The sequence below is a fragment of the Buteo buteo genome, chromosome 17, assembly GCF_964188355.1.
Source record: "Buteo buteo chromosome 17, bButBut1.hap1.1, whole genome shotgun sequence".
NCBI classification, from domain to species: domain Eukaryota; kingdom Metazoa; phylum Chordata; class Aves; order Accipitriformes; family Accipitridae; genus Buteo; species Buteo buteo.
In genome coordinates, this window is record NC_134187.1 from 28132847 (window position 1) to 28156031 (window position 23185).

General features: G+C 49.8%; 3 protein-coding genes across 3 annotated transcripts; all 3 read left to right on the forward strand.

Annotated features, from left to right (window-relative positions):
* Positions 1 to 2870: 2870 nt before the first annotated feature.
* Positions 2871 to 5180, forward strand: LOC142041202 (uncharacterized; the record flags this gene model as incomplete). The annotated part of the gene is made up of 2 exons (XM_075049859.1): positions 2871 to 3018; positions 3757 to 5180. Coding segments are annotated over exons 1-2 (1572 nt in total), but the record flags the coding sequence as incomplete, so codon positions are not given.
* Positions 5181 to 5235: 55 nt separating this feature from the next.
* Positions 5236 to 8951, forward strand: LOC142040947 (uncharacterized). Its single transcript, XM_075049391.1, has 2 exons — positions 5236 to 6163; positions 6272 to 8951. The coding sequence occupies exons 1-2, from the start codon at positions 5325 to 5327 to the stop codon at positions 6930 to 6932; spliced, it is 1500 nt and encodes a 499-aa protein (XP_074905492.1). The 5' UTR covers positions 5236 to 5324; the 3' UTR covers positions 6933 to 8951.
* A 906-nt stretch (positions 8952 to 9857) lies between these two features.
* On the forward strand, positions 9858 to 22830 carry LOC142041203 (keratin, type II cytoskeletal 7-like). Its single transcript, XM_075049860.1, is given in 12 exon segments — positions 9858 to 9939; positions 13074 to 13117; positions 13119 to 13628; positions 14282 to 14493; positions 14696 to 14756; positions 15187 to 15282; positions 15594 to 15758; positions 16163 to 16288; positions 16992 to 17212; positions 17340 to 17368; positions 17492 to 17661; positions 22768 to 22830. Coding segments are annotated over 12 exon segments (1779 nt in total).
* Positions 22831 to 23185: the final 355 nt, after the last annotated feature.

The window sequence follows — 23185 nt, forward strand, 5'->3', positions numbered from 1 at the left end:
GTGGTGGTTCCATGTGTGGAGGAGGAGGAGGAAGCTCAGGTCATGGAGGTTCGAGCTCTGGCAGTGGCGGGTCCATTTCTGGAGGAGGAAGCTCAGGCAGTGGAGGCTCCATGTCTGGTGGTGGCCACAGCTCCGGAGGATGGGGATCCAGCTCTGGCAGTGGCGGGTCCAGTTCTGGAGGAGGTAGCTCTGGTCATGGAGGATCGAGCTCTGGCAGTGGCAGATGCAGCCCCCACAGTGGAGGGATGAGCTCTGGTGGGGGCAGCAGCTCTGGCCGGAGAGGGTCCATATCTGGAGGTGGAGGAGGAGGAGGAGGAAGCTCAGGTCATGGAGGTTTGAGCTCTGGCAGTGGCGGGTCCATCTGTGGAGGAGAAGGAGGAGGCTCAGGCAGTGGAGGGTCCATGTCTGGAGGTGGCCACAGCTCCGGAGGATGGGGATCCAGCTCTGGCAGTGGCAGATGCAGCCCCCACAGTGGAGGGATGAGCTCTGGTGGGGGCAGCAGCTCTGGCCGGAGAGGTTCCATCTCTGGTGGCGGAGGAAGCTCAGGTCATGGAGGTTTGAGCTATGGCAGTGGTGGGTCCATCTGTGGAGGAGGAAGCTCCGGCAGTGGAGGCTCCATGTCTGGAGGTGGCCACAGCTCTGGAGGATGGGGATCCAGCTCTGGCAGTGGCGGGTCCAGTTCTGGAGGAGGAGGAGGAAGCTCAGGTCATGGAGGTTCAAGCTATGGCAGTGGCGGGTCCATTTCTGGTGGACGAGGAGGAGGTTCAGGCATTGGAGGCTCCACGTCTGGAGGTGGCCACAGCTCCGGAGGATGGGGATCCAGCTCTGGCAGTGGCAGATGCAGCCCCCACAGTGGAGGGATGAGCTCTGGTGGGGGCAGCAGCTCTGGCCGTAGAGGGTCCATCTCTGGAGGTGGAGGAGGAGGAGGAGGAAGCTCAGGTCATGGAGGTTTGAGCTATGGCAGTGGTGGGTCCATCTGTGGAGGAGGAAGCTCCGGCAGTGGAGGCTCCATGTCTGGAGGTGGCCACAGCTCTGGAGGATGGGGATCCAGCTCTGGCAGTGGCGGGTCCAGTTCTGGAGGAGGAGGAGGAAGCTCAGGTCATGGAGGTTCAAGCTATGGCAGTGGCGGGTCCATCTGTGGAGGAGGAAGCTCCGGCAGTGGAGGCTCCATGTCTGGAGGTGGCCACAGCTCTGGAGGATGGGGATCCAGCTCTGGCAGTGGCGGGTCCAGTTCTGGAGGAGGAGGAGGAAGCTCAGGTCATGGAGGTTCAAGCTATGGCAGTGGCGGGTCCATTTCTGGTGGACGAGGAGGAGGTTCAGGCATTGGAGGCTCCACGTCTGGAGGTGGCCACAGCTCCGGAGGATGGGGATCCAGCTCTGGCAGTGGCAGATGCAGCCCCCACAGTGGGGGGATGAGCTCTGGTGGGGGCAGCAGCTCTGGCCGTAGAGGGTCCATCTCTGGAGGTGGAGGAGGAGGAGGAGGAAGCTCAGGTCATGGAGGTTCGAGCTCTGGCAGTGGCGGGTCCATCTGTGGAGGAGGAAGCTCCGGCAGTGGAGGCTCCATGTCTGGAGGTGGCCACAGCTCCGGAGGATGGGGATCCAGCTCTGGCAGTGGCGGGTCCAGTTCTGGAGGAGGAGGAGGAGGCTCCGGCAGTGGAGGGTCCATGTCTGGAGGTGGCCACAGCTCTGGAGGATGGGGATCCAGCTCTGGCAGTGGCAGATGCAGCCCCCACAGTGGGGGGATGAGCTCTGGTGGGGGCAGCAGCTCTGGCCGGAGAGGTTCCATCTCTGGAGGTGGAGGAGGAGGAGGAGGAAGCTCAGGTCATGGAGGATTGAGCTCTGGCAGTGGTGGGTCCATTTCTGGAGGCGGTAGCTCTGGTCATGGAGGATCGAGCTATGGCAGTGGCGGTTCCATCTGTGGAGAAGGAGGTTCAGGCATTGGAGGCTCCACGTCTGGAGGTGGCCACAGCTCCGGAGGATGGGGATCCAGCTCTGGCAGTGGCAGATGCAGCCCCCACAGTGGGGGGATGAGCTCTGGTGGGGGCAGCAGCACTGGCCGGAGAGGGTCCATCTCTGGAGGTGGAGGAGGAGGAGGAGGCTCAGGTCATGGAGGTTCGAGCTATGGCAGTGGCGGGTCCAGTTCTGGAGGAGGAGGAGGAGGCTCAGGCAGTGGAGGGTCCATGTCTGGAGGTGGCCACAGCTCTGGAGGATGGGGATCCAGCTCTGGCAGTGGAAGTTGCAGCCCCCACAGTGGAGGGATGAGCTCTGGTGGGGGCAGCAGCTCTGTTGGGGGCAGCAGCTCTGGCCGTAGAGGGTCCATCTCTGGTGGTGGAGGAAGCTCAGGTCATGGAGGATTGAGCTATGGCAGTGGTGGGTCCATCTGTGGAGGAGGAGGAGGAAGCTCAGGTCATGGAGGATTGAGCTCTGGCAGTGGTGGTTCCATGTGTGGAGGAGGAGGAGGAAGCTCAGGTCATGGAGGTTTGAGCTCTGGCAGTGGCGGGTCCATTTCTGGAGGAGGAAGCTCAGGCAGTGGAGGCTCCATGTCTGGTGGTGGCCACAGCTCCGGAGGATGGGGATCCAGCTCTGGCAGTGGCAGATGCAGCCCCCACAGTGGAGGGATGAGCTCTGGTGGGGGCAGCAGCTCTGGTGGGGGCAGCAGCTCTGGCCGGAGAGGGTCCATCTCTGGAGGTGGAGGAGGAGGAGGAGGAGGCTCAGGTCATGGAGGTTCGAGCTCTGGCAGTGGCGGGTCCATCTGTGGAGGAGAAGGAGGAGGCTCAGGCAGTGGAGGGTCCATGTCTGGAGGTGGCCACAGCTCTGGAGGATGGGGATCCAGCTCTGGCAGTGGCAGATGCAGCCCCCACAGTGGAGGGATGAGCTCTGGTGGGGGCAGCAGCTCTGGCCGGAGAGGTTCCATCTCTGGTGGCGGAGGAAGCTCAGGTCATGGAGGTTCGAGCTATGGCAGTGGTGGGTCCATCTGTGGAGGAGGAAGCTCCGGCAGTGGAGGCTCCATGTCTGGAGGTGGCCACAGCTCCGGAGGATGGGGATCCAGCTCTGGCAGTGGCAGATGCAGCCCCCACAGTGGGGGGATGAGCTCTGGTGGGGGCAGCAGCTCTGGTGGGGGCAGCAGCTCTGGCCGGAGAGGGTCCATCTCTGGAGGTGGAGGAGAAGGAGGAAGCTCAGGTCATGGAGGTTCGAGCTATGGTAGTGGAGGTTCCATCTGTGGAGGAGGAAGCTCCGGCAGTGGAGGCTCCATGTCTGGAGGTGGCCACAGCTCTGGAGGATGGGGATCCAGCTCTGGCAGTGGCGGGTCCAGTTCTGGAGGAGGAGGAGGAAGCTCAGGTCATGGAGGTTCAAGCTATGGCAGTGGCGGGTCCATTTCTGGTGGACGAGGAGGAGGTTCAGGCATTGGAGGCTCCACGTCTGGAGGTGGCCACAGCTCCGGAGGATGGGGATCCAGCTCTGGCAGTGGCAGATGCAGCCCCCACAGTGGGGGGATGAGCTCTGGTGGGGGCAGCAGCTCTGGCCGTAGAGGGTCCATCTCTGGAGGTGGAGGAGGAGGAGGAGGAAGCTCAGGTCATGGAGGTTCGAGCTCTGGCAGTGGCGGGTCCATCTGTGGAGGAGGAAGCTCCGGCAGTGGAGGCTCCATGTCTGGAGGTGGCCACAGCTCCGGAGGATGGGGATCCAGCTCTGGCAGTGGCGGGTCCAGTTCTGGAGGAGGAGGAGGAGGCTCCGGCAGTGGAGGGTCCATGTCTGGAGGTGGCCACAGCTCTGGAGGATGGGGATCCAGCTCTGGCAGTGGCAGATGCAGCCCCCACAGTGGGGGGATGAGCTCTGGTGGGGGCAGCAGCTCTGGCCGGAGAGGTTCCATCTCTGGAGGTGGAGGAGGAGGAGGAGGAAGCTCAGGTCATGGAGGATTGAGCTCTGGCAGTGGTGGGTCCATTTCTGGAGGCGGTAGCTCTGGTCATGGAGGATCGAGCTATGGCAGTGGCGGTTCCATCTGTGGAGAAGGAGGTTCAGGCAGCGGAGGCTCCATGTCTGGAGGTGGCCACAGCTCCGGAGGATGGGGATCCAGCTCTGGCAGTGGCAGATGCAGCCCCCACAGTGGAGGGATGAGCTCTGGTGGGGGCAGCAGCTCTGGTGGTGGCAGCAGCTCTGGTGGGGGCAGCAGCTCTGGCCGGAGAGGGTCCATCTCTGGTGGCGGAGGAAGCTCACGTCATGGAGGTTCGAGCTATGGCAGTGGTGGGTCCATTTCTGGAGGAGGTAGCTCTGGTCATGGAGGATCGAGCTATGGCAGTGGTGGGTCCATCTGTGGAGGAGAAGGAGGCTCAGGCAGTGGAAGCTCCATGTCTGGAGGTGGCCACAGCTCTGGAGGATGGGGATCCAGCTCTGGCAGTGGCAGATGCAGCCCCCACAGTGGGGGGATGAGCTCTGGTGGGGGCAGCAGCTCTGGCCGGAGAGGTTCCATCTCTGGAGGTGGAGGAGGAGGAGGAGGAAGCTCAGGTCATGGAGGATTGAGCTCTGGCAGTGGTGGGTCCATTTCTGGAGGAGGTAGCTCTGGTCATGGTGGATCGAGCTATGGCAGTGGTGGGTCCAGTTCTGGAGGAGGCGGAGGAATTGGAAGCTCCGGCAGTGGAGGGTCCATGTCTGGAGGTGGCCACAGCTCCGGAGGATGGGGATCCAGCTCTGGCAGTGGCAGATGCAGCCCCCACAGTGGAGGGATGAGCTCTGGTGGGGGCAGCAGCTCTGTTGGGGGCAGCAGCTCTGGCCGTAGAGGGTCCATCTCTGGTGGTGGAGGAAGCTCAGGTCATGGAGGATCGAGCTATGGCAGTGGTGGGTCCATCTGTGGAGGAGGAGGAGGAAGCTCAGGTCATGGAGGTTCGAGCTCTGGCAGTGGCGGGTCCATTTCTGGACGAGGAAGCTCCGGCAGTGGAGGCTCCATGTCTGGTGGTGGCCACAGCTCCGGAGGATTGGGATCCAGCTCTGGCAGTGGCGGGTCCAGTTCTGGAGGAGGTAGCTCTGGTCATGGAGGATCGAGCTCTGGCAGTGGCAGATGCAGCCCCCACAGTGGAGGGATGAGCTCTGGTGGGGGCAGCAGCTCTGGCCGGAGAGGGTCCATCTCTGGAGGTGGAGGAGGAGGAGGAGGAAGCTCAGGTCATGGAGGTTCGAGCTCTGGCAGTGGCGGGTCCATCTGTGGAGGAGGAAGCTCCGGCAGTGGAGGCTCCATGTCTGGAGGTGGCCACAGCTCCGGAGGTTGGGGATCCAGCTCTGGCAGTGGCGGGTCCAGTTCTGGAGGAGGAGGAGGAGGCTCCGGCAGTGGAGGGTCCATGTCTGGAGGTGGCCACAGCTCCGGAGGATGGGGATCCAGCTCTGGCAGTGGCAGATGCAGCCCCCACAGTGGGGGGATGAGCTCTGGTGGGGGCAGCAGCTCTGGTGGTGGCAGCAGCTCTGGCCGGAGAGGGTCCATCTCTGGAGGTGGAGGAGGAGGAGGAGGCTCAGGTCATGGAGGTGCGAGCTCTGGCAGCGGTGGGTCCATCTGTGGAAGAGAAGGAGGCTCAGGCAGTGGAAGCTCCATGTCTGGAGGTGGCCACAGCTCTGGAGGATGGGGATCCAGCTCTGGCAGTGGCAGATGCAGCCCCCACAGTGGAGGGATGAGCTCTGGTGGGGGCAGCAGCTCTGTTGGGGGCATCAGCTCTGGCCGTAGAGGGTCCATCTCTGGTGGTGGAGGAAGCTCAGGTCATGGAGGATCGAGCTATGGCAGTGGTGGGTCCATCTGTGGAGGAGGAGGAGGAAGCTCAGGTCATGGAGGATTGAGCTCTGGCAGTGGTGGTTCCATGTGTGGAGGAGGAGGAGGAAGCTCAGGTCATGGAGGTTCGAGCTCTGGCAGTGGCGGGTCCATCTGTGGAGGAGGAAGCTCAGGCAGTGGAGGCTCCATGTCTGGAGGTGGCCACAGCTCTGGAGGATGGGGATCCAGCTCTGGTAGTGGCAGTTGCAGCCCCCACAGTGGAGGGATGAGCTCTGGTGGGGGCAGCAGCTCTGGCCGTAGAGGGTCCATCTCTGGTGGTGGAGGAAGCTCCGGGTATGGAGGATTGAGCTCTGGCAGTGGTGGGTCCATTTCTGGAGGAGGTAGCTCTGGTCATGGAGGATCGAGCTCTGGCAGTGGCGGGTCCAGTTCTGGAGGAGGAGGAGGAATTGGAAGCTCCGGCAGTGGAGGCTCCATGTCTGGAGGTGGCCACAGCTCTGGAGGATGGGGATCCAGCTCTGGCAGTGGCGAGTCCAGTTCTGGAGGAGGAGGAGGAAGCTCAGGTCACGGAGGTTCAAGCTATGGCAGTGGTGGGTCCATTTCTGGTGGACGAGGAGGAGGCTCAGGCAGTGGTGGCTCTATTTCTGGAGGTGGCCACAGCTCCGGAGGATGGGGATCCAGCTCTGGCAGTGGCAGATGCAGCCCCCACAGTGGGGGGATGAGCTCTGGTGGGGGCAGCAGCTCTGGCCGGAGAGGGTCCATATCTGGAGGTGGAGGCGGAAGCTCAGGTCTTGGAGGATCGAGCTATGGCAGTGGTGGGTCCATCTGTGGAGGAGAAGGAGGCTCAGGCAGTGGAAGCTCCATGTCTGGAGGTGGCCACAGCTCTGGAGGATGGGGATCCAGCTCTGGCAGCGGCAGATGCAGCCCCCACAGTGGAGGGATGAGCTCTGGTGGGGGCAGCAGCTCTGGGTGGATAGGATCCAGCTCTGGTGGTGTAGGAAGCTCAATCTCTCGAGGCAGCGGATCGAGCCATGATGGTATGTGCAGTTCTGGCAGTGGAGGGTATGGCTGTGGTTTTGGGTCTAGCTCTGGAGCAGAAGGGTTTTATAGTGGTGAGAGCTGTGGAGCTGGTGTATATTGTTCCAGAGGTGGTCCTAGAGAATCCAGCTCTGAAGGTGGGTGGTCTTCTTGAAGGTGGGGTTTTAGTTTTACCTCTGGAAGTGGCTCAGGTTTTTCTGCAGACGCTTCTCACATGTAATATTGACTTTGCAAAGTCTGTCAATGGAATGGGAAGAAGGCATTCCCTCCGCTATTAGAGGCAAGGGTGGCTTTTCTGCCCACCACTGGGTCACTGCTAGTTTGAATGTGTCGCACATAATCCCCAGTTCTCTTCACCCTGCAGCCTTCTCTTGAATTCTGCAGCCACACACCTCTGTTTTATGACAATCCTGTGATGGTTGCTACTGTTTCCCTAGGCTTTCTCTAAGCACTTCAACTCAGGCTGTTTGGAACCTTTGTCTTTGGCAACTAAAGGCTTGAAACCCTGTCTGTTGTGTGTGTATTGGTCTGTGGGTGGGCACAAGTCTGATGTGTATGATGAGATTTTTGTAATGACTCTTTAAATATATAAATCAGTTTATGGAGATCTGATCCAACCTCAAGAAAAAAATTAGTGAAAAAGTGGAAGAAGGTGTTTACAAAAGAATGTCTGTTGTGGGGGGCCATAGGCTGAACATCTGCTGTGGAAATGGGTTCCAGGGGACAAGTCCTATTGGCCTAATCTAGCCAGTCAACCAGGACACGTGGCCACATCTCGGTTCCATCATTCCCTCCAGGAGTCACTCATTAAAGAACCAGGGGACAGATCGAATAATCCATGTAGTTTTTCTTAGCATTGCAGTTGCAGATAAAGGAACAGAAAGTCTATGAACAACAAAGTCTTATCTTACTTCTAGTCCCATTTTCCGCCCTGGGGTCCCAAATCAAAATTGGATGGTATATATCCAAGTAAGCCTTTTTTGGCCAACATCTTATTCAATGGTCACTTCTATGCAGAGGAAGCAATATGTTTTCTAAGTTTCTCATAGAACCTCCTTTAAGTCCATTCAAAAGTTCTAATGAAGAGCAGAAAAGCTGACATTACCAGGAAAGTTTGTTTAAGAAGCTCAATGCAACTGTGTCACCTTAATTTAGCAACACTCCACTTAGATAACTGGAATGTCACAATCCCATCAGGAATATTTCATGTCTTTTCCCTAGTCGGAGGGAAGGTAGGATGCTCTTAATTGTTTTTCAAAGAAATCCAACTGTGAAGGGTCCTGGGGGTGGCAGCCAGTGAGTGAGATACTCAGCTTGATGGGAAACCCACTGTGGAGACCCATTTGCAGATGGCCATAGAGCCATGAAAACAACTAGGGAACGTTGACAGGGAGCCACAAAGGGCTAAATCAAACCTTTATAGCATAGTCTGGAAGCAGTTATGAGTACCCTTCATGTGGGGAGGGCTAGACACTGTATTTCAGTCAAAACTAGGTTATCACTGCCCTCATCAAATGCAGAAAGCCCCACGCACGCTGTGAAACAGTCAGCTGTGGTAGTGAAAACTGGAGATTGTGTTAGCTAACCCTGCTGAGATGAGCCTGTGTTTTCATCTGTGCTGGCTCGCATCCCACAGGTTCGGTGTGTGGGTGGTATGAGTTTACCTTGGCTTGCAAAACACCATGCACAGCTACCCTTCAACAGTGGGGACAGTTTATTCACCCTGTTAATGGCTGCTTCTACATCACTTACTGAAACAGGTCAGTTCTTCAGGATCCAAGTGATAAATAAGCTGCACCATCACAACCCCATTTTTCATGTAAGACATTAGGTAAGACTTTTTAATCAAGACAAAGCCTCCTCTCCTACAATAAAAAGTGGAAGCTGTGAAAGGTAATTCTGCACACTACCAAGTACTATTGGGCTTTAGTTTCATTGTTACAGGGTGCCTAGATCTTCTCATCTCTAATCAGAAGAAATAAAGAATAATTATGAACACTGTGGTCAGGTCTGTGGGTTTTTTACTGATCTGTTTTGTAGAGTGAAAGGTCGAAAAGGAAGAAGGTAGAATCAATGGAGAGAAGTAGGCACTTCGGGAGGGAATTCAAAAGACCTAATTTGTGCATCTACCTTAGTACCAGGTGAGTCACTCGCTGGAGATCAGACAAACCATCTGTTTTGATTGACTATAACAGGAGCCTGGGAGACCAGCTTAGAAAAGAGATTGCTAACCCCCAACTCCTAGGAGAGGCTTGATCAGCACTTCCACTAAGTTGTTTGAAGTACTGTTTACATGCTGGTAGTACATAGCCTTAAGTGCTGGGCTAATTTAGTGAAGGAATGGTTTGGAAGGGTATATCAAAACCTGTTCTGCTTGTCAGCTAAGCTATAATGATATCTCCAGTTTCTGGAAATGAGTGTTCTGGCACCTCCTTCCATATAAAAGTATCTCTGTTTAAGTAAGAGAGAAAAATCTCATCCGGGATGTCAGTTGTCTAAAAAGATAATATTTTTTAAATGCTTAATTTTTGTGGTTCCTTTCCTTCAGCAGCTATATGGTCCAACTTCTGCTAGTATCTGTAAGGAGCTTGTGTATTCAGCTCTGTTAAGACCGAGGCTGAGTTTCAGGTCTTTGGACCATACAGATTTGAGCTGAGATGATCAAGCAGATGATTTTCTTTCTACCACCACAGCACATGCAAAGTGTGGAAAGTGGCTAAAAGAGGTCAACATGGGGAGCATGGGGACATATCCGCTGCTGATTTCTTGTTGACTCAACACTAAGTTGCTATTGTCAATTAGATATTGCCCATGCATTTTTGATGGAAAATGCCACAAAATAGACTGTCTAAGGCTGTGCCCAGAGACATTTTTAGTTTTGAGGTTCAGGGGCTGAGCTGAAGTCATGAGAAGAAGAACATAAGGTGGGGCCTTCAGATTAATGTCAGTTAATGTACTGGGGCACGTATTATCAGTCACCACAACATTGTAAACATGCTCAGGATGTAACACTGAAAGAAGGTGTCTACTGACACCCTGTGCCTAGGCACAGCTTGAGCCTCCAAAGAGTATTGATATGATGAGCAAGATTTTAGGTATGAGGGGAGGACACCAAGGTGATGAAGAACATGACAGTAGGTCAGTTGTCCGTAAAGCTGGTGGTAAGTCTCTGTCTCAGGGTTGTTCTTCTGCCAGAGGTTCATTACTGGATGCACACATATTTTACAAAACATCCCTGGCTCATAGTCAACCTTGGAGTACAAATCCATATGAAATCTCACCTTCTTGCAAGGACTGAGGACCTTGTTGTTCCCGTGCTGTCCTGGCTTCTAAATATTGCCCTCTACAGCTGTGAGCTAGCTCTTGCTAGTGGGACCCTGAGAGGTTTCTGAACGTTGAACTAGGTGTGAACAGGCTCATGTCGCCACCAAGAACCCATCCAAGAACCCGTGTGGACAGGGAAGTTCACGATGCATTAGATACCACCACCTAGTGGGAGAAAGAAGTTGTACTGTAGTGGTGTAGAGCTGGTCATTGTGCTGGCTTTCCCAGTCTCTCTCTGACTGCTGGAGTTTTGGGCTTGAGCCCTCTTTGCTGTACAGATGTGGCCAGAACAAGAAGTTCCCTCCTGATTTGCTCTGGCAAAAAGCTGTGAAATTAGTCAGGGCTACATTGTAGCACCATGAAAACTGTGGGCCTCTTATCTTCATTGCTGGGCCTCTTTCCAAAATTCCTGGTGGTTAGAAGTAAATTAATGAGCTGTGATTACCCTGGGAGCTACTCCCCTGGTGCCCACATACACGTACAACCCTCCCTCTCCTGAAAGGGAGCTGCAGCAAACACAACTGCTCCGGCATGAATACATGAGTTCCATCAACTGGATGGAAGCAAGTGGAGAAGTTCTGTCTTTTAAACCTGGAGACTGCTGTCAAATGACACACAAAAACTTTGTCTCCTGCAGCAGGCGGGATGAGATGAGGTTGGGAGAGAAAGGCAGAGCTGACCTTGTGTTCCTCTAAACTACGGCCCGAGCTGGGCAGGTGAGAACAGCCCAAGGGTTGCACCAGGTGGCATCATATGCCTTTTGGGGACTCAGAGTCATCAGGGGACACGTAGACTCAGAGTCAGAGGTGAGACTGATCTGGACGGATGAACGTTTCGCTATGTCTGGGGGTGTGAAAACCCAGGTTCAGAAGTTTTGCTTATCAAAGTGTATCTATGGGAGGAAAACTTTTGAAACCACCCATCACCCTGTAGGCTCTAGCCACAGCAAGGAAACAAAACCTCTGAGCTAACTCTTGCTTGAAAGGAGTCAAAATCCCCTTGCTGGCAGCAGGGCCAGGCAGAGTGCTCTGAGCTCACCCACCCCTGCTCAGAAGGTGCGGGAGAACCATCGAGCATCGTGGTACCTCGTCACCGGGCCCACGCAGATGCAGCGGGGGGGGATTCAGTGGGAGACCAAGGAGAGACAAACTGGAAGCACAAAATGAAGACCGAGTCGGAGCAGCTCCAGGCCAAGAGCCCTCCTCCTGGGCTCCAATCCTGCTCTTCCAGATGGGATTGCCACGGACTCTGCCTGTATTTAAGCAGCCGAGACACCCAGGACTTCAATCATTTCTGCTCTTCTGTGTGTAGGTGTAACTGATAGAGCTGTCAAGAACCTGCAATTAAGCTAGTTGTCTTTCCAGCTACTTCATACCATCAATTATCTCTCTTGCTGGGCTAAGGGCAAGCTGTTCCAGTGAAGAACATTTGCAAATAATGAGGTACAAGAAAACTTTTGGCATCAGCCACTCTTGGAGACAGAATACCAGCAAGGTTGCTGGTAACCAGTTTTGGTTTTCATCAGCCTCCTTGCGAAAGGTGGAGAAAAAGCCCTCCAATGAGCCCAGGGAGAGAAAAAAAATATTAAAAAATCCCTTCAAAACCAAGGAAATACATGACCATGTGAAATACTATCCCATTTGTTAGGAATTTGAAATGCTTAAATGTTTAATTGCCAAAAAAACACTGACCAAGGTTTGAGCCTGTTGAAAGAGTTAAGGTTTAGTATGGCATATTAGCAGGGGAAAACCATTTCTTTCAAATCATCTGAAATGAAACCCTTCACCTTTCTGTTTTGAAAGAGACTTTGGCAAGAAGCCGCAAGGACAGAGATGTAATCTTGGCTCCACCTCTGAGGTATTGTGAGGCTCTCAGCAAATATATTAAACTTATCAGCCTTTTCTTGCCCATCTGTCAAGCAATTCTAATAAATCTTTTTTATTTGCCTTGAGGTATTCCAAGGGTTTTAATTACAAACTCAAATATAAAGGATAGTAACAGAGAGTAACCATACAGCAGCTGTATTAATAAGGTATTTTTGCAGGATACTGGTTGCTGGTGCATTCATAGTCTGCCCACCAAGGCCAAGTCTACTGCAGTTTCCAATTAAATGATTAACAAGCATCCAGCTAACAGCCTTGTGGCTGAGCTTCCTATTTTCTAAGCTATTTATTGTCTTCTCCACACGAGCGCCATTTTTCAACGTGTTCTATACAACCAAAGCCAAAAACTTAACGAGATGATACCGATACAGTAATTTATTCCTCTAAAAGTTGAGCATCCAAGTCTGAGCTGGTCATTTTAGACTTTCTTGGACTCAGTGAAGAAGATAAAGGCTCTCTGGAGAGCAATCTCTCAGACATGCCTGTCTCTCAGCAGACCTAGCATCAAAAGTTAGTAGAGATAGGTCCTGCTCAGTCAGTTATGGTCTTTAACAGGGGATGGTGTGTGGAGGGCTATTTATAAAAAAGAAGTATTTTGCACTCTTGTACCACCACAAGGAAATTTGTGTGTCTGGCCCACACTATGGTTCCCAGCTTCCAAGTACTGGGCTGCCTTTGGCTGTGCCTCATGGACTTATACCACCCTATGTGAAGGGAGTGACTACAAAAAGAACAGATACTGCAAAAATCACTTATCATTTGCTGTTCAACAGAACACTCCTTTACAGATTGTCCTTGACAGAGGGAGATACTCTTAAGGCCATTTGCTAAACTGTAATTCATGTAAGGAAGGAGGACAAACTAAAACAAAAGAAGAATCCTTACAAAACCCAGCCCAAGGGATCCTCCAAGCTCTATATGCAAACAAAGCAATTTAAAACCAGTAAAATTCCATAGGATTTCACAAATGTTCTGTGTTATGCATTGTTTTGCATATTTAAACCTACCTATTTTAACCTTGCCAGCTAAGGCAAACCCCAAGAAAACCCCAAATTATCCACCTGCATCAACCAAGCCCCACTTCTGAGATGTGTATAAAGGAGGCACCCAGGGCTGGCGGAGCAGAGGGGCCCCTTTTTGACTTGCATGCTCCGCTGTCCTCCAGCATCCTCTCCTCCATCACGACCGCCAGCATGAGCCAGCAGCTGTCAGCTGGAAGGTCTTTTCATGGAAGAAAGTTCTTCTCAACATCTTCTGCTGCGAGTGGCACGAGCCAGCGCCGAAGCGGTGTTTTCCCCTCTGCTGTGCTATTTGGAAGAACTTATGAAGCCTGGAGACACAGCAGCCAAAGCCTCCAAAACACAGATAGGTGCAAATGGCTTTCTTCTGACCGAAGCCTCGCACAGAGGGTCTGTGGAGGCTGGAGGTGCAGGGGCATCCCTACCAACAGTGAAGGTGGGAGTCACAGGTTAAGCTTCCACAGCAGGAGCTGCAAAAGTGAAGGTATTTGTGAGGTGCACGTCAGTGAAAGCCTGCTGCAGCCTCTTGATGTGAAGGTCGACCCTGAAATCCAGCACATCCGAAAGCAGGACAGAGAGCAGATGAAGACCCTCAATAACCAGTTTGCCTCTTTGATTGACAAGGTGAGAGTTGAGACAAGACTTAAAGGAACGATGAGGTTTAAGTGTGAAGGAAACCTTTTTGTGCTCAGGTCTTTGATTCCTCTCCTCTCATCCTATTACCTGAGCTGTATGCTGGTTTTAGCATGTGTGACTCCAGTACTATGAACTGCAAATGCAGATCTAGCTGATAATGTTATTTTAATCCGGTTTATGTGCTTATGTGCTTTGATAAGCTGCGTCTGTTTTTATTATTCATAGTGAAAGGGAGCTGTTCCTCCAAGGTATCTTACTGAGCTTCTGCACTGTTGACTTCTCTCTGTGCAGCCAGACCTCATAGAGTTGCATTGTGTCCTATCGGTAAACGTGGTTTCCACTATCAGCCATTTGATATGCAGATTTATTTAAATATTCCATGGTTTCTGTAGCTGCCACAAAGGCTGTACTGTCTAGGGCTTCCTGGGAGAATGGGAGAGCAGCATGCCTAGTTTGCTCTAGGATTATAGGATTAGGAAGACTGCAACGCCCCCCTTTTGTCTTCTCACCCCCTTCAAACCACAATGAACCCCTGAAACACTGACTCAGAAGAAGCCTTGGTGTCCCCCCCATTCATTTGGTCCCCATACAATGCAGCTAAGCACGTGCCTGAAGAAGGTGGCTTTGCTTTCTGAATGCAGGTACAGCATCTGGAGCAGCAGAACAGGGTGCTGGCCACCAGATGGGACCTACTGCAAAAGCAGGTTCTGCCATCCCAGAAGAACACCAAGCACGTCTTCAACAACTTCATTTGCAGCCTGCAGAGGTGGCTGGACTCGCTGCTGGATGAGCAGGGGCAGATGGAACCTGAGCTGAGCGACACAGAGAAGCTTGTTGAAGAGTTCAGGTGCAAGTGAGTGAGCAGAAACCGTCCGCAGGGCAGTGAGCTCCAACAGCTTGTCTAATGGGACTTGAATTTTTGTCCGTATCAATAGACTTCTCTCTGAGGTCCAAGAAGCTGAGATCCAAAAGATCCCTGACCCCTAAATACTCAGACAAATGAGGTCTCCAGTCTCAGAATGACCCAGTAACCAGTCTTTTCTCTTCCCCAACAGATACAAGCAGGAAGTGAGCAGACGCATGGCTGCTGAGAATGAGTTTGTGTTATTGAAGAAGGTAAGGAATTGGTATGAATGGAAGGGTTGGATGCAGAGATCCAAGGACTTTCCTCTGATCTGCTCCTTGCAAGGCAAGGGTCAGGTCTTGAGAATGTTAAAAGTCATTGGACAAGTATGGATACAGAAAAACATGTCAGAGAGTGTTGCCAGAGAGCATTACACCTCTGCCCTTTAGCACAGAAAGGACATTTCATTCTAAACTGACAGCTTTCTAGTCCTAATGCCCAAGTCATGATGCCTTTCAAGCAAGAACTCAGCAATGTTGTATACGCTTTTGGGACCCCCTCAGCTGTTGCTGTTCAGGGGAAATCTGAGCTTCCCAATGACTTTTCCTAAACAAAATTTCCTACCCTAAAAATATAATTACATAGCCTTAGGTCTCTGTGTAGGTACCATTTTGACTTCTAACTGTCTGGAAACTCTTTTAGGATGTGGACTCTGTCTATCTGGCCAAGGCAGAGCTGGAAGCAAAGGTGGAAACCCTAAAGCAGGAGATAGAGTTCCTGAAATGTGTTTCTGCTCAGGTATGGATGCTCCTGTCCCAACCTTGCTTGATGGCAGCTATTCCTACCAGCTGCTTCTTGATTTAGGCCTGATTAAACCAATCCATCTGGCTCTCTTTGGGAGGCAATAAGAATCCCAGATAAGGAAGATTTTGCAATCTGAAAAACCCCAAACCCTCCAGCTGCATGTGTGACCAAATCTAGTCTCCACTCCTGGGCTGTGGCTCAGGTCAGACTCTCAGTGGTGGTTTTACTTCCACTGGAGTGTGAGATAAGAAATCCAGGGACAGAGACATACTGACACCTTACTGCCGCTCACACATGGCTTCTAGGAAACCGCTGAGCTGGTGAGAAGTCCTTGTGACACCTCTGCCATTGTGAAAATGGACAACAGCCGAGGCCTGGACATGGAGGGCGTCCTCAGGAGTGCTGAGTGTTGGTATGAGGACATAGCTCAGAAAAGCAAAGCAGTGTTGGATGCTCTGTGCAGAACCAGCGTAAGTTGTAGCATCCAGTGACATATCCTTAATTCTCTCACTGTCAAAAGTAGTGCAAAGGCGGTGATTTTTTCTTTCTGTCTTCACTGTATAACTTCTGGACCTAATTGTCCATTCTGCTACAATCTGTAAGTCTCAAAGTCAGGAGAGCATCCCCAGACCAGATACAACGCAATGGGACAAGACTCAGTCATGCTGGGAAGGCTGTAGGTGGGAGGTTGTAGGTGAGTTGAACAGTGAAAACTGCAGGAGGAAAGCTCCACTTGCTGCTGAAAGTCTCAGGAGCTGTAAAGTCGTGAGACTTTTCTAAACCTAGTTTAATTGACTCTGGAAAGAGAAGCAAGGCTTCTATACTAGGTACACTACCAACATTAATTGCCAGGTCTCTCTTTTCTTACTATCAGTTCCAAGAGCTGGAGGAGGCAAAGGGGAGAGATTGCAATGAAATGAAGTCCCACCAGCAAGAGACTGAAGAGCTGAGTTTTGTGATCCAGAGAAGGCAGTGTGACCTTGAAAAAGTGAAGAAGCAGGTATGGTGGATCATATTTACTCACTGGATCCTAGGTGTAAGATTCCAAGTCATGTTTTCTACATCTCTGTGGCATTTCTTTCATCTTTATAAGGAGCATTGCCTCACACCGGTTCCACTGGTCTAGAGAAGATCTTACCAGTGCTGAGCGGGGAATAAGGATTATCTGCTGGCCTATTTACTGTTGGATCATTTTGATTATTGCAAAGAACTAATTGCAGGAAATTGGATCATTGGATTAGCTACAGCCACTCGGAAAATTGCTAAAATTGCTCCAGCAAGAATTCTGGCAGGAGGCAATGCTTCTGACACAGGTTCAAAGCATCCAATAAGTAGGGTAGAATTATGACTCACCAGTAATTCAGCACCCATGGAAACTGGTATAATTTTCAGACCATCTAATTCATTATATAATTTATAACGGGAAGTAATGGAAAACCTTAATTATTAGTTCCAATTAGAACAGGGTATTGGTACCCTTGAAACAAGACTTAAACACAGTCTGGCAGTACAGGGACATGTCCAGCCTTTCTGTAGTACTTCAGAACTGATATTTGATTTTGGAAACATTTGGCTTTCCTAAAAAGAACCGCAATACTTCCCAATTTTCGACTCTCAAAAAAAGTGGGAATTTCTCTTTCAAGGATAAGGATGGCAAGAAAGAGGGCAGGGAAAGTAATGACTTCTTGTGTCTCCCCTGGCAGGTGTCCTCTCTGCAAACATCAGTTTGTGAGACTGAGCAGCGCAGGGACTGTGCCCTCAAATGCATCCAGGAGAAGCACGTTGAGCTGCAGGGTGCCCTCCAGAAGGCCAGGGATGAGTTGGGTTTCATGCTGCGGGATTACCAGGAGCTGCTGAATGTCAAGCTGGCCCTGGATATCGAGATAGCAACATATAAGACTCTACTGGAGGGTGACGAGAGCAGGTGGGTACCACTACAACCACGTGTGGGCAGCGTTCAGTCCTTGGGACTCTTCGGCAGAGACAAGGAGGCTGGAAAAGGCTAGAAATGCTAGTTATGTGACGGATAACCCTGTGACCATGTCCTTCAGGATACACCTTGGGAGCCCTGTGAGAGTGTGTAAGTAAGCTCCAGGTTTTCTGTTTTCCTTACAACATTCAACAGTCTAGTTCTGGTTTGCAGGGGGAGGAGGAAGGCTGAATCCTCCCCATGGGCGATTCCACCTGTGTTTTCCCATGACAGTGATCACCAGCCCTTGCAGCAACATCTCTGGCTGCGAAGCCGACCTGGGATGTGGATCTGGTAGAGAGGCCAGAAGATGCAAGTCCTCCTGTAGTGCTGGTAGATCATCCCTACCCAAAGATGCTAGTGCCTGCCACAGAGGATTCACCTCCAGAAGCGTTGGCAGCTCTGTAGGCGAGCAGTCTATCTCTGGTGGTCCCAGCTGCACCCCTAGGAGTGAAGAATTTAGGGCCAGAGGTGGGGGCCATTCGTGCCAGAGCTCAGCCCCTCTGGGCACTGGTGGGCTGTGCAGTAGGACTGCAGGGAGCTGCGGAGAGAGCTGCAGAGCTGCAAAGAGCATGGGAAACTCAGCTCACCCACAAGGGATGTGTTGGCCAAGGGGTGAGGATTTCAGCTGGACCTCCACGCCCCAGGGCCACCCGGATCTAAAGTTCAGCTGTGAGAGTCAGGAGAACCAGGACATAAGAACTAAAGTAGAAAAATGAAAGCCTTGCTCTACTTTCAGTGGTTAAAATGTCCTCAATTCCACCTTACATACAAGGAAGAGGCATCCTGGATACAAGAACATTGTAGCCTCATGAAACCACATCAGAGAAACTCCACTGGGATCACATAAAAAAAAGGGACACTTAAAACATCTTCCTTCTGATTTCTGCTGTTTCTTTAAAGGGCTGGGGGTTGTGTTGGGGCACTTATCTTATTATCACTCAGTTTCTGCTTCCTACCAGCCTTCTTTTTTTTCCTGATTAAGCCTTTGCTATGTGTGAAACAAGTTGTGACATTTAATTCAGAATCCTTTCCCTAGAGTGCTCTGGGAAGAGTTTCTGGAAATGAGCTCTCTAGGACTCACCATTTCATCAAAGTCTATCTGACGTAATTTTAGGCAAGTCAGTGGAGTTGTAGTGCTGAGACACACAGGGTCATGGCGAGGAGGGCCACGACTCCAGTGATGTTCTTTGTTCGCTGACTTGGAGCCGTTTGGTCATCCATATGCAGGCAGGCGAGTCATAAAGGAAATCTCAATTAAAAAAAACACATTTCACCTTCTGTAGTCAGCAAAGAGTAATTACGTCGCTTGTGCTCCTATTAGCTTCCTTGCTTAGTGTCCTGATGTTTGCATAAATTATAGCACCCTCACTTCTATCTTGATGACTCAAGAGCTTTAAACTTTTTCTCTTTTTCCAATAAATCTCATGGAGAACGAACGTGTTGCCACTTGGTTTTTAGTGTTTGCCAAGAATACAGAAATACCCCATTCCTAAATTGGTCAAGACATATCTGCTCATTAGAAGCCTTAACAATTAAGCAGAAGTGGCAGGGCTGCCCAGAGATTGTCATGTAGATCCAGTCTTTGGTTGGTGTAAATTATGGAAGCCTTTTAAAATCAGCTTATTTATGCTGATTTGCACCAAATTGGGCTCCTACCCAATGTTATTCAATGGCTGTTTTAAGATTCATAGAGAAGTCATCTCAGTCTCTTTGCATTTTTATAGCTTGTCTACCACAGAGGTGTGACGACAAAACACATTTTATACCTCTTCAAAATCTGCTGCAATAGGGTCATTATAGGGAAAAAACTCAGGAATGTGCTTGGCTGCTTTTCTTCAACATCATTTTAGAAATCCTACAACAACCAGTTTAGCATTTCAAAACAGATCAAAGGGAGATATTTTATTGTACATTCAAGCAGATTAAAAAAAGAAGCCAACAAATTAGTAACATAAATCAACCACCAAGGACTAAAGTGTTTTGCGATTAAACTGATGAAAGCCAATGAGCAGAACAAAGAAGTGAACCATATAGAGGCAAGTTGGACAGATACGTGTTTTACAAAAGGGACAATCCAGAGGGAAGGTCTTTCCTATCTGACGAAATAATCGTGATTCAGAACTGGAAGACCTTTCTCTCCCCCCATAATTCTCATGTGATAGGAAGCTATTTCCCAATCAAATGAGAGGAACAAAAAAGAAAACAGGCACAATCTTTAATGAAGAAAACCACAAGAAAGATTTGAGAAGAAAAGAACAATCGAGCAGCCATAAATATTCATCAAAAGGGGTTTAAGTATCTCATAAAGGTTATGGTGTTCCCATTGAAAATAGATGATCCTGTCACTTTTTATGCAACAGAAGAGTAAGTCAGGGAAATGATGCAGAATTAGGGTTGCTTTCTCACTCCCCAAATCCCCCTCCCACCCCATTTCAAGATCTGTTAAGTTAATTTAGCAAGTGCTTTACTTTAAACCTGTGACCAGCCTCTCTGAACATCAGCGCTTCATGAATCAGCCAGGCATTTAATCAGAAATTCAGCAGTACATCACAAAGCTGCACAAACCAAATAAAACATGGGCTTGGGCACTAAGGCTTTAGCATAACAAAAGGAAGAGCTTATCTCCTGCTGGCTGAATATGCTTCCCAGGAGGACCTGACCCACCTTCCATGGGCAATTCCTTACTTCTGTATGGCTCAGAGAACATCTTCCACCCAAGAAAACAGCTTCAGCTGGAAGGGATAAGAGCTTCTGTAGATTTATAGGGAAGTTGCTGTAACCAAATAACAGCTGCAATATTTTTTTTCCTTTTCTGATCTTTTTGCTTTAACAGGCAGTGTGATGCCATCCCATTCAGGGGCCCGGATTCCCATACATCCCACATTCATTTCCACTGTGCAGTTCTGTGGGAGGAAGACATCAACATGAAAAAGATCAAAACAATCCTTTGCTTTGTTGCAAGCCTCAGCTTTACAGGCGCTAATCACTGCACAGAGATATGATATATGCATACATCAGGAACTGAGCAAATCTAGAGAGCGTGTGATGTTGTGTACTCTCATTAAGACTTCAAAGGTGCTAAAGAAATTTGGCGCCCAAAGGGTGGGACTAATTTGACCTAACTTTAACCATCCAGAAATGGGGCGCCTGGTCTAGTTGTCTGGTTGTCTAGACTGCCTCTGGTAGTCAATAAGAATAGAGGTAAGTACCTCCAGAGGTGGATTCCTCCCACCTGTCTTAGCTGCCTATTTTAGGATGCAATGAATCACCGTCTGGAGATGCCTATCTCTTTCCATTAGCCATAGAGGGAGTCTCAAAGATGAAATTAGAATACAAGCCTAGTTTGATGACTGAAGGAGGGAAGAAGGTGTACCCTGGCCCAGTGTTTGATGAATTTTATGAGGAACACCCTTGGAAAATCCCAGCCTCGTCTTCTAACATAGAGCAGATGTAGGCTAATGAGAAGAAAAAATACATTACCAGATTGAATTCCTTTGGACAACTTTGGCATTAGGATACAAGGCAATGAGGCTGCATTAATCAAATAAATTCTTTAACATGTCATGGATGTCGTGGACAAGAGTCTATACAGTCCAGGAAACCATGTGTATAAAATACATATTACGACCCAATCTTACATCCATCAAATGGTGTTAGCATAGGTAGGTTATTGCCATTGTCGTATCTGAATGCAGTGAGTTTTCTATGGCTGTGGATAATTACAGAGATGGAGCATGGCTCTTTGAGACTATCGCATAAAACATATTTTAAAAGCTAGTTCAGATTCATCTCCAGAGGCAAAAAACAAATTAGTGAACTTCACATGTTCTTATAATGAATTCCATTTTCAGCAGCACATTCAGGGAGACGAATGCTGACAAAGGGAGAGATTGCAAGTTGTCATAATGACTCATCCAACCCCTCATCAAAATATTTTCCTTTTTTGCTCCCTCAGTCCTTCCCCTCCTTTTTTTTTGAGTCAAAAAGATGCAATTTTTCTTCAGAGTACTCTCCCATTTCCCACGTCCATACTCACAATAACAAATTGTCAATTCTTGAGGTCTTATGTACCAACAGGCAAAACACTTGTTGTTCCTTGGAAAGACCTAAAAGACATTAAGTGAACCTTCTGCACAGCTGCCTTCACACTGGGATTCAGGAGCAGCAACAGGGATTTGGCTAACACAGAAATTTTACCCAACACTGGGCAACTTATGTCCCAAATCTCTTACCTATCAGGAAGCCGGTCACTCTGGTGAGGTGTTTTGGGACTGGGGCTGCTGCAGCACGGTTGGTTCACAGACGTTTAATTGAAGTCTGTGCTACGTTCCAGGTGTCTCCCACACAGCCGACGTGTATAATGGGGTGCAGAAAGGGAGCAGTGGCACACCAGCCTTCAGTCTGAATTCTGGTCCAGGATGCAGTTTTCCTATACAAAGCTTGTAACAATTGCCTTTTGTACTCTTGTTTGGATTCAAATATGCATTTCACTTCTGATAAATCTTGTTTCAGAACTTAAAGGATGTGGGAAGTGACAAGCTTTAGCTTGAAGTCTCTAATATTTGTTTTAACTGATATTACCAATTGTGCTGGCAACCCAGTATGAACTGTGAGCCTAAAATACTATAAACAAAGGTGTAATCCAAAAGTCATGCTGTAAATATGTTGAACTATCCCATTTGTATAGAGCAAAAGTATCTGTTTAGGCAACTAATTTATACCACCAGCCCCTCAAACTCACATAAGTTGCAATTACATGTTCAATTAATAGCCTCGTGAATCTCAGTGCTGTAGTCACAGCCTATGGTTTCAGTGTGCATGTCTTCTTTTTAAGAACTTGGTATTAGAAGGTTTAATGTTTTAAGGGGCTTTAGCACTGATTTTGTGATTTGCAGTGCCTGGTCCTAACTCTTGGTAAATGTTTTTGGAGGGGGTTAATGAGAATGAGGGAACACAGCTACCGGGTGTTTCCAGATACCATCATGTCGTACGTATAACACGCAGACTTCTCCAGGCATCGCTCCCCTTCAGTCAGGAAAGGCTGAGGGCATTTAGTTGTTTGCACTATAATGTCTCTTTTTCTCCCAAACACTTTACTCTCAAAGAGCTGAAAGAAGCCTATTGTTTTGACTTTCCAAATGTCAGTTTGGAGAAGGCCCTGAGATGGTTGGCAGCTAGGTTCACTCTCTCACCTCCTTGGGCTGGTGATTAGGAGAGAGAGAGAGAGAGATTCATCTTGCCGATGTGAGTCAAAGCCTTCTCTGGTGTCCAGTCTAATCCACTCATTAAGACTTCCTCTGTTGATGGAGAAAGACCAATGCCTGCAGAGAGTGAATCACCCCAGTTCCCCTAAGCACAGACCCAGAGGCTGTTTCTCTTGGAGCTGTACCTCCATGGAGTGTCACGGACGTGTCTGGCAGTCACCCAGCTTTTAGCTGTCGCTTCTTGAATGAGATGGATCTCACCCGGCTGAAACGTGCTACTGTTCTTTTTTTTGTTCCCTGTAGAGACTACCAGAAGATGGATCAAAAAGGTCGCTGACATCCAGCTTGGTAAAGGGTCCAATATAGCGAAAGCCAAAGATTTAACTGTGTCCAAATGGACTTCAGGTTAGGAATTTGCAGCATTACTCAAGTGAAAATGTTGCTGACTGCACAGAACATAAATCTGGTAAGCAAACTGGAATATGCCACAGTTCCTGGACGCAACCTGCTCTGTTTCGGTGGTGTTTCATGGTGGTAAAAGAAGGTCAGCGTTGCAATGTTTTTGGGGGGCGTTTTGAGTCCTTGCAGTTGAATCCAGACCCATAACTCAGTGAATTTGCTGGTGTTTCAGGTACAGAAATGATCCATCCATCACAACACAACTTCCACAGTGTTTTTCCATGATTAACTTTTTTTTTTTGGTTACTTTTCCGCACCCAAA